Here is a 13,519-nt window from a genome sequence, read left to right as displayed (position 1 = left end):
CAGTTACTGATATGAGAATCATTCTGAATCAACTTTCTATGTAGAAGGAAACACTTGACTTGTTGGAGCAAAGATCAAAGTCAGTACTAAATTAGAAGGATGAAGATGAGAAGAAAAGAAATTAATTTCTAACTTGAACTAGGTATGATTTAAGATTAATTCAACTCTAACCTGACCTATTTAAACCAACTGATTAACACTTATGGATAGAGGAACAGATACCAGCATAGATGATCATTTCCTAATGAAATTTAACCAGTGTAAATCACTCACTACAATGAAACCAAAAGAGCTTAGAAACTACCTTAGCTTGCAAATTACTTGATTTTATTTCTAAGCAGAAAGAGAAATACATCAGCTAGGGACAACACCAGTTTAAAATATAAACTCATTTGTAAAATTTTATGGAAGAGAATGGTTTAAGATTATACATATTACTAGCTTCTAATTTAGCTAGATTACTCTAAGACCATTTAAAGATAAAAAATGGAAGGAGAATAGCAAACAGAAGAGTAATGAAAAAAATCTGTCAACTTTTATATAACAAACTATTTTTTCCATGTGGTTCATAGTGAAAAGTTGGGAATAAAGGAAAACATTTGTTTTGGCACAACAAAATGCATCCTCAAAGGTTTTCCTCCAACAGGTCTGTTACTCATATGTCAAGACTAATCAAATTTCCTTGATAAGCTCAACCACAGAGAACTTTGATCCACTAATGATTAATATTGAGTGAGGCTTCAAACAAGGGACACTTGCTGCAGATGAGGATAGTTGACACTTCCATGAAGCATATCTACTACATTTGGACTTCATCAATGCTATACCAGGAAGCAGAAATGGCACTAAAGAAAAACAAAGATAAAAAGAACATGCTTGTGGCAACTTAATTTTTAGGGAATTCTCTAAAAATCTTAAAGAAAGGAAGAGAACTCAGTAGTTTTGCGGGAAAATTATGGATGTTATTAATTAAATACTTAAATGGGTCAGTGATCTTAATGTGGTTATTTCCTCCAATGATACAGCTCCCAAAGACATCCATCCCAGTGTATCCTGTTTGACTCTTGTTTACTCTTTTTTTTTAAACCCTTACCTTCTGTCTTGAAGTCAATACTGTGTATTGGCTCCAAGGCAGAAGAGTGGTAAGGGTGGGCAATGGGGTCAAGTGACTTGACCAGGGTCACATGGCTGGGAAGTGTCTGAGGCCAGATTTGAACCTAGGACCTCCCGTCTCTAGGCCTGGCTCTCAATCCACTGAGCTACCCAGCTGCCCCCTCTTGTTTACTCTTACTCATAAGTTCTCTATAGTTCTAGATGTGTGTATGAAGTATTCTGGATGTTTCCAGTTACATATATACAATTTGTTCCAATAACCCTCTTGTTGAGGGTAGGAATAACTTTCCTAGACTTTGGCTTCAGTTCAGGTTCAGTTATTTTCAGTAGGACCTCTTTGTGACCCCATTTGGAGGTTTCTTGGCAAGATACTGGAGTGGTTTGCCATTTATTTCTCTATCTCATTTTACAAATGAGGAAACCGAGGCAAACAGAGTTAAGTGATTGTAGAGTCACATAGCTTGTAAATGTTTGAGGCTAGATTTGAACTCATAAAAATTAGTCTTCTTGACTCCAGGCCAGGCACTCTATTCATTGTGCCACTAGCTCTCCAGAATCTGGCTCACTAGTTGGAAACCATTACTTTAGAACCCCTTTGTGTCATGAACTCCTTTGGCAATATGGTGAAACCTATTGACCCCTTTTCAGATTGATGTTTTAAAATCTATAAAATAAAATGTATAGCATTACATAGGATATCAATTATATTTTTAAAAAGATGTATTTTTTACTTACACACACACACACACACACACACACACACACACACATATATATCCTCCTTTACTCTCTGGGGTCCATGGTCTTCAGCTTAAGAACTCTTGTTCTAGAACATAGTACTATAGATAAAAGAATCCCAGTTACTCAGTACTTGTGGGTAACTAAGCCCCTCCTCAACAGTTCCTTATCCTGGGACCTACTCATATTTTATTTAGCTACTGTGTTTATACATTTATGTATTACTCTTGTGGCTTCAATAGGGAAAGATGACTTTTTGTTACTCCATACACTTTAAAAATAACATAAATGCATTTTTATCACAAAGTATCATTCTATGTATCAATATGTGCACATAGTTTAGCATTTTGTGTAAGTTTTATAGCCGTTTTTTTTTATGTGAAGCTCATTGAGAACTCTCAACTTAAAAGTCATCATTCTTCCATTTTATTTGATTATTTACAAGGAATGATCCTTATAAATTTATTATAGGTGGTTCCTTAGAACTGGTTATTGCTCAAGATGAACACCTCCCTGAAGATGTAGTGAGAGAATTTGGGATTGACTTGGTGACTGGATTACATCATATTCATAAACTTGGAATTCTCTTCTGTGATCTTTCTCCTGGGAAGGTAACTGAAATATTGTTTACTTTATTGCTTTTGAGTTAATAGGTACTGTCTAATCTTCTCTCAACAATATCTGGTATTTAGGCTAAAATCTGGTACCTTAAGTCCTTGCTGTAGGAGACTGCAAAATATAGGATATAGAAATGATAGAAATCTAAAAAATTACTTTGGATTAAAGGTATCATGGTACCTTCGAAGGTAAATGCAGCACTGTATGTTAATTTCCCATTCAGTTGGTTTTTTAACCCTGATGGAACTTCTTCCTTTCAGAGATCCTTGAGTAGTTACTTGTAACTTTTTTAAATTTAAATTTAAATTTTTATTTCATTTTCAAATCTGCCATCATTCTGCCTACCTTCAACCTCTCATCCCTAATTCTTGAGAAGCAAGAACTACAATACTTATTATACATATAAAGTTGTGTAAAGCACATTTTTGCATTAGCCACTTTCCGGGAAAAAGAAGTAAACATAAAAAATAAAGAGAGAAAAACATGGTTCGAGCTACACTCAGAGTCCCTAAGTTCTCTCTCTGGCATCTCATAGCATTTTTCATTCATTATGAAGCCTTTGGGATTGTGGTGGATCATTATATTCATCAGTGACCTAGTCCTTCACAGTTGATTATCTTTATGATATTGCTGTTCCTGTGTAAATTGTTCTCCTAGTTCTGCTCACTTTACTCTGTACCAGTTCACATACGTCCTATCAGGATAATTCCCAAACCATTCTCTTTATGATTTGTTACAGCATAGTAGTATTCGATTACATTCATATACTACAACTTGTTCAGCCATTCCCCTCAAATTCCAATTCTTTGCCACTGGAAAAAGAGCTGCTCTGAATATTTTTACATATAGGTTATATTCCTTTTTCTTTGATTTCTTTAGGGTATAGACCTAGTAGTGGTATTGGTGCGTTTAAGGGCACACACAATTTTAAAGCCCTTTGGGCCTAGTTCCAAATGGTTGAACTAGTTCACAACTCCACTAACATTTCATTAATATATATACCTGTTTTCCCTCATTCCCTCCAGCATATGTCATTTTCCTTTTCTGTCATCTTAGCCAATCTGAAAGATGTGAGGTGGTACCTCAGATCTGTTTTAATTTGCATTTATCTAATTATTAGTCATTTAGAGCATTTTTTCATAGGACTATTTGGTAGCTTTGATTACTTCTGAAAATTGCCTGTCATATTCCTTGACCAAATAGCGATTGTGGAATGGCCATTATTCTTATAAATTTAGTTCAGTTCCCTATATATTTGAGAAATAAGAAAGACCTATATCTGAGAAACTTGCAAAGATTTTTACCCTTAGGTTTCGTACTTCTAATTTTAGCTACATTGGTTTTATTTGGGCAAAACCTTTTAAATTTTATAGGTTCAAAATGGTCTATTTTATTTTCTGCAAATCTCTCTATCTCTTCTTTGGTCACAAACTCTTCCCTTTTTCTGACAAGTAATTTCTTCCATGTTTCTCCAATTTGCTTAGGATATCACCCTTTATAGCTAAATCAAGTACCTGTTTCAAGCTTATCTTGGTATATGGTATGAGATGCTGGCCCATGTCTGGTTTTTGTCAGTTTTTCTAGCAGTTTTTGTCCTTGTCCTAATTGCTGGGGTCTTTGAGTTTGTCACTTGTTACTTTGAAATTAGGACTTAGATGATTGGGCTTAATAATTCAATTAAAGAGAAGTTTTAGCTACTAAAATACTAGTGTCATTATATGGCATGCTTTTTTTTAGGTGGGCTAAAATTATGTGTTTATTAATATATGTGATATGTTAAGGGGAATTGAACATGTTATTGGTGAGAGTTATTATTTCTTTCCAAAGTAAGCTTTTTTCATTCTCGGTCAACACAAGTTAAGTGAAGTGGTGGGGGGGGGAGGGGTTGATCAAACTTTGGTGAATTTAATAGTCAGGCTAATAAAATTTAAATGAATCTTTGAAAACTTTTTACCTTATTAGCAGACTGTTTTGCCTACATTTTTCAGATAATTGCCATCTCGTGGTCCTTCGCTTTGCTTGTAGTCTAAGACCAAGCAATTGCTGTAATCGATGGTTCATCTTGTTCTATGAAGTTATGAGTGGATTTTTGTTCTGTTAAAGAAGTTCATTTTAGATTTTGCATTGCAAGGAGAGTCCAAAGCGATTTTAATGCTAAATATCAATTTTGTTCTTTCTCTGTTTAATTCGAATGTGATCTCAGAAGTGGTGACTTGAAGAATTTCTGAAGTCAGTTGTGTGTGCTACTGGAATATTTTTTGCATTCAAGTTTTTTATAGTCTTTGTGTAAAGACTCTATAAACTATCTTTATAAAGAACTCGCTGCCTAATTGCATATTGGAATTAAGGCATCATGAATACAGATTATGAATATGACATTCTAATTTGTGAACAGACATGAAAAAATCCATTTATATACAGGGACAAAATGATTTCCAGTTGCAGTAAAAACCTCTCTAGCCCACAGTCTTCTTGATTTAAAGCAATAAAATCTGGATAACCAGTCATTGGATAACAGTTTGTATTTATGCAGGTTCCAAGGCAAAGATTTGCTTTGTACAGAAGATAAATATTCATTGCTAAGTGACTAATGATAAGAATTGAACTCAGACTAAAAAAGCATTAGGGAGTTATCTTCAGAGAAGCTGATAATTTATAATTTAAAACCTTGATGAATGTTTTAAGGAAAGAACTAGAATATCTTCGGGTGCTTTTTTTAATGAAACTTACAATGTTTTTATTGGGTGATGGAATGCTCAGTGGATATTCTCAGTTGAATAAGTCTATTATTAGGATTTAGGGAACCTTAAATTATGAAATAAATGTTGAAATTTAAAACTGCAAGCCATTTAGTGGCTACACTAGGGAAAAAAGAGTAGCAAATTTGTGATTTTAAACCGCTGCTTATATTTTTCTTGTCAAAACTAAAGAGTTCACTTTACTAAAAACAAATGTTATTTATAATAAAATTCTTAAGTCTCCATAAGTACCTGAAATTTGGTAGATATTTTATATTATGGCAAATACATAGGTTCAGTTTGCTTATCTGTTCAATAACTATTTGAGCACCAACTGTAGGCAAAGCACTTCCCTAGATGTTTAAAATTCTTTTTTTTGAGGCATTAAAATATAAGTTCCTATATATATTAACCTATTTATTATGAAATATAAAGAGAATTCTAATGGAGATTTTTATCCCCTGATTTGCATATTCATTAACTGGTATACATAACACAAACTACTTATAGTTTGATTGTATATAACTTTCAAATGAGGAAAAAGTCTTTAAATAGATATAGCATGCCAGTTGATTGATGCTCAATTTTAATATGTGCATAATTTTAATGTGTGTGAGGTAGTAGCACTATGAACGTCTGTGCATATGATGATGGACATTTAGTTAATGTTGTTGCCTGGGACTAGTGATTTTATTGAGCCAGTTTTTGCATTTTAGCTCTGTGAGATACAAGAAAGATACAAGATACTGGCAGCATAGAGATAGATGAGCACATCATGTACCTGCTGCTTACATAGCCAGACTGGGAGTGGAGCCTTGGCCATCCTTAAGAAAACCTGAGACTACCTTTCTCCGGGCTGCTGTAGCTTTCAGCATGGGGCCAGGGAACTGATTGTATATCTAACCCTTTTTTTTTTTAAATTTAAAAAAGAACTGAATTCTTACTCTACTTTTTTTTGTCAATTTAAAGTAGAGTTTTAATGTAATTATTTAATTTTTAACATTGTGCTTAAGTTGCAAAGAAAATGCTAAAAATATCTTGTGTTCTTACCAGTTGCCTTTTATTTGGAAAATCAGTACAGTGTGATACAAATTCAAATGAATTACTTAAGATTTCATTCCTTCAGTGGGGCAGAATATTTGTAGAAGTTCTGGAGCAAATAGGTTTCTTTTCAAGTTTTATTTCCACATCTCCATAGATTCTCTTGGAAGGGCCTGGCACACTGAAATTCAGTAATTTTAGCTTGGCCAAAGCAGAAGGTGAAAATTTGGAAGAGTTCTTTGCTTTGGTGGCCTCAGAAGAAGGTGCAGGTGATGGTGAGACCCTAACAAGAAGATGTATGAGAAGCCGAGTCAAAGGTATGTTGTCTGCAGGAACTGCCAAACAATTAATACCAGTTTTAGGCCACCAAAATTGTTGAATAAGATATATTGCCTATGTTTTTGGTTCAAAAATTTTATTTTCATTCTGCTTTGCAGTTGTTTTTAAGCTTTCATATTATTACAAACTTAAATGACTAACCTACATAACTCAAAATAATGATTTTTGTCCACCAGACATTGCGTTTACTACCTACAGTCTTCATACTAGATATAAAAGTATAATGACATAAGAAGCTTTGGGGACTGTGGACTAAATCTAGCTATCAGAGTGATTTCATCCAGTATGGCAGATTTTCTATCACTGTTTCCATTGACATATACATCTTTCCTCCCTATTCCGTCTACACCTGCCATTCTTAAACTTAGCTATGTCTTTTTTCTTTTCTTTTTATCTTCATATATTTCTCCCCTATAAGAAAATAAAAATTCTCATTTGATCCTACCCTCCCCACTAGCTCTTCTATACTTCTTACCTTCATGGTTGAGAAAGTCATCTCTACTTGGTACACTTCCTTTCCTCCCCCTTCCTTCTGAACTCTCTGAGTCTGGTTTCCAACCTTATCTTTCAAATGAAAATTCTCTTTCCAAAGTTACCAGTATTTCTTTTTTAATTGCCAGAACTAAAGGTCTTGTCTGTGTTTGGCCCTTTCAATAACCCTCCTCTTCTGGACGCTCTCTCTGGTCAAGATTTGCATGGGGCTGCTTGTTCCTGGTTCATCTCTGACTGACCATTCTTTCTGATTTTCTTTTATTGGTTCTTCATTTAAGTCACGTCCACTAACCATGACTGTCTTCTCAGGGTTCTCTGCTGGAGTCTTTTTTCCCCCTTCTATCCTTTCTCACTTGGTAGTCTTAATTAGCTCATATGGGTTCAATTATCATCCTCTCTATTCAGATGATTCCCAGATTCATATATCCACTCCTAGACTCCCTCCTTAGCTACAGCTCCCATTACCAACTATCTTTGGATATACAAAACTGTTTCATAGGTGTGTCTCACTCATTATGTTCAACATAGAACTCATTATTTTTTCCCCAATCCCTCTTCCAAACTTCCCTATTATTATTGGAGGTATGATCATTCTCTGAGGTACTCAGGCTCACAATCTTGGTGTTATTCTTGACTTGACTCTCACTATACCTATCATTTCCAAATCGTGCCTCTACTATAATAGAATATCTCATCTGCTTTCTTTTCCTTGCATTCACATAGACACCAACCTAGTTCAGGCCTTCATCAGCTTTCACTTTAGACAGTCAAAGATCTACAAGTGCAAATAGGGAAGTGATTATATTTGGTTAGAGGAAATATGTGGGAGGAACCACCTAAATGAGATGCTTTATTCACATGTTCTCAGAAAAATTCAATTTTAATGGAATTTGTTGGGATAAAATCAATTCTTAAGATTTTTGAATAAATTTTTTAAAAACTAGAATTTGGTAAATTACCACAAGAATTTTATTAAAAACATATTTGATAATTATGCAAGTTAAAACATCCCACTATTTTTTTTCTTCATCTTAATTAGTTTGAATACCCATAAGCTGTTAAACTTCAAAATAACATTAAAGTTCATAAACACCTTTTAAATATTTTTGGTCACTTATTTTCTTCATAAACTTTTTCATAGAAATAAGTTGTATAAAAGTGAATTTTTACTAAGTAATTATACATTTAGGATTTTATATATATATATTTTCCATTGAATACAAGGAAAATCTTTGCATTGGCTTCTTATAACTTTTCTTTAGTCTGATGTGTTTTGGTTTGATAGACTTATTTACATTTTTATAGAATAATTATCTGTTGAATTCTCATTTTTGTAAGGCAAACATACGTACCATAGTAATTGTTTCAGAAAAAAAAAAAACGTGGTAGGGTTTAGCCATTTCCAGCGTATGCTATCTCCCTTAAGAAATAATTATAATGGCAACAGTGAGGCCAGTAAATGCAACAGTTGTAATTTGGGAAGACAGATTTATTATCTCATTTCAGATGTAGCAGTAAAACCTTTAATGAACATCTGGTAGATAGGAGATGGAAAAAGAAAACACACATGAAATATTTGCTAAAAACTACTCTTTTGGCAACTTAATAGAGTATTAATTTTTTGGTCTTCTTAGAGCCAATGGCCAAATACGTTTTGAGTTTATATAATGCTTTTTGTGATACTTCTAAGAAATTTCAATAATGTTCATGTAATTCAGTGTTAACTATACAACAAGAGAAAGGCAGAGCAGAACTTCAGAACCAGACTCTGACTTTGAAGATTGGGCTTGGCCAGAAGGGTCACTAATAAGAAATGCTGAAAATTTATTGATGCTGTTTGGATTTTTTTTTAAAAAGTAGCTTTAATGCATGCTTCCTAGAGAAAAGAATGTATGTATATTATAGGTATTATTTTAGGGTTTTTTGTCTTGCCAATATGTTATTAGCTTAAGAAAGAATATACATAAGATGCTTATGAATTTTAAGTATTATTTTGAATTTTAACAATTTAAATGGGATTCAAACTAATAAACCTAGGAAAAATGCTTTTATTTCCATAATTACTCACTATCTTTTAAAAAATAAAGTTCTCATAGTAATTTACCAAATTCTATTTTTAAACTCAAACTTTCCAATTAGAATAAATGTAAGAAGCATTCAGTTTCTCTAATTGAATAGTTCAGGCTTCATTATTCATTTGCCTCTTATATTCCCTTTTATTAATCTCATTCTCCCCCAGATAAATTATTTTGGGACTCACAGGAAAGTTTGCACTGAATATTGTTGGCCTGTAATTTGTACTTTGACTGTAGGTTCTCCTATCTACACTGCTCCAGAAGTTATAAGGGGGATGGACTTCTCCATAGCAAGTGATCTCTGGTCTTTGGGTTGTCTGCTTTATGAAATGTTTTCAGGTAATTTATTTTTCTTTAAATTTCTACTTAAATAACTAGTATATACCTCATGAATGTTCATAATGTCAAGCTTATTTGTTGAGGGACTGCTAAGTTGAGAGAATATTTAATAAAATCAATTATTTGACCAAATGGCCTACTTTTAAGATAGTAATTGGTTTGACCGACTTTTTATTTGAATTACATGAATTTACCTAAATCAACTGGATAGTTTATCAAGTACAGGTGTATTTAGAGGTTCTCTCTTCTCTCTCCCTTTCCCTCTTCTTCTCTCCTCTGCCCTCCTCTCCTCTTTTCTCCTCTCCTCTCCCCTCTTCTATAGTTATTTATATGTGTATACAGTTACATAATGTACTAAAAAGCACTATGTCACAGAAAATATAAGACTAGTCTTGGATTTAGGAGAACTCTGATTCATTTCTTGCCTCTGAAATAAGTGAGGGAACCTTATAAAATCTCTAGGAAATAGATTGTGAGTTGGACCAGCGCTGTAGACCCGATGTGATCTGCCCACGGTATGGAGCCAAGTGGTAGGCCTCAAATCCTGTGGGTTGCAGACAACACTATCTGACTTCTCAGAAGGATGTAAAAAACAGATCTTTGTTTATTTGAGAAACTCAGGATGGGGTGTGGACCAGGGAAACAGAGGAGATTCCTAAATCCTATTAGTTCTAACTCCAAACCCCTCCAAAACCCTCACGGGTCTCTTTGTTCCCAATAAAATTGGGCTACTCTAATTTATTCTCTGCCTCTGCCTGAGAATATTCTAGCTACATAACCTGACACTAACTGGACCATTGAGATAAAAACACAGGTCAGCAAAGTCTAGTCAAATGTGTTGGTTAGAAGGCCAAAAGGCCAGAGCCTTCGTGGTCTGGCTCTGTAGGCAGAATAGAGATCTGGGTCCTTGGTAGCTCACAAAGAATGGGTGGAAATGTCGATTAGCCGAGAAACAGGGCACCTGTTTGACCCGTAGAGGATTTTTTTTTTAGAAAAAAACATTTCAAAATACAAAAATAAAGGCTGTTTTCATATTAGGGAGAAAAAATCAGATTAAGCATTAATAACTTGTCTTCCAAAGGCAACCTATTCCATTTATGTATGATTATATCAGTTAGGAAGTTTTTGTTGAAATCTGCCTCTTTTTATTTTTCTCTCATTGGTCCTTGGTGCTAATCAGAACTAATGTGATTCCTTTTCCTTTCACATGGACAGCTGTCAGGGTGGTCCTACTTTTCTCCTCTCCTAAACCCAATTTTATCTTCTCCAGGCTAAACTTATTTGATTTCTTCCACTGATTCTTGTGTGGATTCCAGTCCTCCCATTATTGTGAATACCCTTTATGGGATGAGCTTCAGCTTGTTGATGCCTTTTTTAAAATGGGTTCCCTAGAAATTGACTAGGTGGTCTAATCAGGACAAGAAATCAATCAAACATTTATTAGCCCATACTGTATGCTGGGTACCAAACTAAGTTCTGGGGAAACAAATCCAAGTTTGAACAAACAAACAAACAAGACAGCCCTTGCCCTCAAATAGCTTACAATCTAATGGCAAGAGTACAATGAAACTATCGCTTCTCTTATTTTGGACATTAAATTATTGTCCAAATAATATTATTTGGATATAATATAATATGTTATATTATGTGCATAATATAATAATAACCAAATTAGAAAATTTGGTCCTCATATCAACATGTATTGGATAGTCCTAATAATTGCAGCTTAAGATTGGTTTGGAAAGTTTGTTGATAGCAAACTATTACCTAATTTTGCAAATGATTTTGTCTTCTTTTAGGAAGACCGCCATTCTTCTCAGAAAGTTTTTCTTCCTTGGTTGAACAGATTTTATATCAAGATTTTTTGCCACCTATACCAAAAGGTAAACTATTTCACATCACATTTGTTTACTTAATGCTTCTTGAACCTTCATAATAATTCTTACTTGGTTTCACAACTTAAAGAATAAACTTATTTTCACTGTTGCTCATTTTTATTCAAAAGGTTTGCTGGAATCTTTGGGGAGCATTATAATACTCTCTTTAATACAATACTCTGAGGTAGAGAAATGGGAAAAGCTTATTTTAATAGCACAACTAATAGTCTCTTAATAGTCTTTTTTTAGCCATTAGCTCGAAACTGTAGGAAATATTTGATACTCTCATAACCAAAGTGATGTTTAGAATGTTAAAAATTTTAACATTGTTATATTACCTAGATCAGTTCAGTTATCTGTGTTTAATTGTAGTGCAAACATCTCCAAGCTAAAATAGAACTACAGAAAATAAAGGAATTTATTCTCAGGCTCATAGATTGTTCAGTATAGAATCATTCATTCATTCGTTTGTTTGTTTGTTTATTTATTAGATCTGGAAGGAGTATATGCCCTTGTAGTTTGGATTTTCATGTTTGTCTTTGTATCACCATCACAGTGTCTCACACATTATAGGAGTTTGTTTAATAAGTGTTATTGAATTTAACTCAATTATGTGTGGGTAAAAATTCCCATGCAAATACTCAGTTTTTATTATTTATTTTAGCCCACCAGTAAAGGATATAATTGTACTCCCTCTGCAGTCAGTTCTGACTTCCCTCTTCCTATACAGTGCTTCAGACTCTTACTGTCTTTTTCTGGTATTGAGCCCCTTGGGAAGGGAATTGAATTTGTCATTGCTAGAGAGGCATTTTTCTTCCCATCAGACTGGCACCGTGTGGAATAACTTACAGTAATAGCAAAGGCAAAGTCCCAGTTTTTTTTTTTTATGAGTCTTGATTTGTTTCTGTTCTTTTAGCTGTTGGGCCTTAGAAATGATTCTTTTCTTCTTCTCTTCCTTCTCCCTTAAAATTGATGCCGAGTATCAGTTCCAAGGCAGAAGAGTGTAAAATCTAGGCATTTGGGTTAAGTGACTTGCCCAGGATCACACAGCTAGAAAGTATATGAGGCTAGATTTGAATGAATCCCAGACCTCCTGTGTCCAGGCCTGATACTCTATTGATACATTGAGCCACTTAGCTGCTCCTAATGATTCCCTTTTTATTTTTTTAATTATTTGAATAACAAATTTCCACATGAGTTTTCCAAAGTTATATAATCCAGATTGTCTCCTTTTCTTTCCTCCCCCCTCTCAGTGCTGGCAAAGCAATTCAATCTAAGTTATTCATGTATTATCATGCAAAACATATTTCCATATTATTCATTTTTAAATCGATAATTCTATAAAACCAAAACCCTAAAACTTATAACCAAATAAATAAGCAATAAGTTATATGTTTTTATCTGCATTTATACTCTAGCAGTTCTTTCTCTGGAGGTGGATGGCATTCTTTTTCATAAGTCCCTCAGAATTGTTCTGGATCCCAATGATTCTATTTCAAAGAGGCTGGCATGAAATCTTTTTCATCTTCCTCTGCCTCCAGTGCTTCTTCTCTCATTATGAGTCTGAGTCTCAGAATTCTAGCAACTAGATATTGTTGAATTAATTTCCTTTTCTCTTTCTAGAGGCTGGGTCATATAACTTTACCTCCTCCATGGTTATAGCTCTATACAACTGTAATGAGTTCTTATAGCTCTCAGTGATGGTAGATTGTGAAGGTATATAGGTTTTTTCCTTACCAGGACTTAGGGTTAACTCTTATTGGCTCATGGAATCATTAGCTTTTATTTGGTTCATTTTAATATCAGAGAATTCATTGCTTAAGTAAGATTTTATATCCCTTGTGCCAACCTGCCAAGCTGCCATTCCTTTTCCTTCCTGAAATTTAATTTTTTCCCCACTTTTTCCACTTGTACTCTCATTTATTAAAAAACCCCATAAAACAAAAACTTAAAAACTCTTATCAAAAAACTATTGCTTTAACTATTCCAAGAATTCAAACTGAACTTGTATCCAAGCTATATTTTCCTTTGAGGCTTTGTCTATAGAAATTTTAGGGTAGTTTTCTTTTTTCTGGGTTTGTGATTTGACCTTTTTCTTACCCTCCCTCCCTCCCTTCCTTCCTCATTCCCTTCCTTCCCTTCCTTCCTT

The 13,519-nt window shown here is 34.0% G+C and overlaps 1 protein-coding gene across 1 annotated transcript in view; it reads left to right on the top strand.

The window, feature by feature from the left end:
• Window positions 1-13,519, top strand: part of ULK4 (unc-51 like kinase 4) — a 660,820-nt gene that overhangs the window by 15,514 nt on the left and 631,787 nt on the right. The window contains exons 4-7 of the mRNA XM_044679671.1: window positions 2,323-2,462; window positions 6,406-6,565; window positions 9,392-9,493; window positions 11,293-11,376. Of these exons, the coding sequence (XP_044535606.1) occupies window positions 2,323-2,462; window positions 6,406-6,565; window positions 9,392-9,493; window positions 11,293-11,376 (486 nt within the window). The remainder of the gene's footprint in view (window positions 1-2,322; window positions 2,463-6,405; window positions 6,566-9,391; window positions 9,494-11,292; window positions 11,377-13,519) is intronic.

The sequence above is a fragment of the Gracilinanus agilis genome, chromosome 5 (genome assembly GCF_016433145.1).
Source record: "Gracilinanus agilis isolate LMUSP501 chromosome 5, AgileGrace, whole genome shotgun sequence".
NCBI lineage: Eukaryota > Metazoa > Chordata > Mammalia > Didelphimorphia > Didelphidae > Gracilinanus > Gracilinanus agilis.
This window is presented reverse-complemented; position numbering and strand designations above follow the sequence as displayed.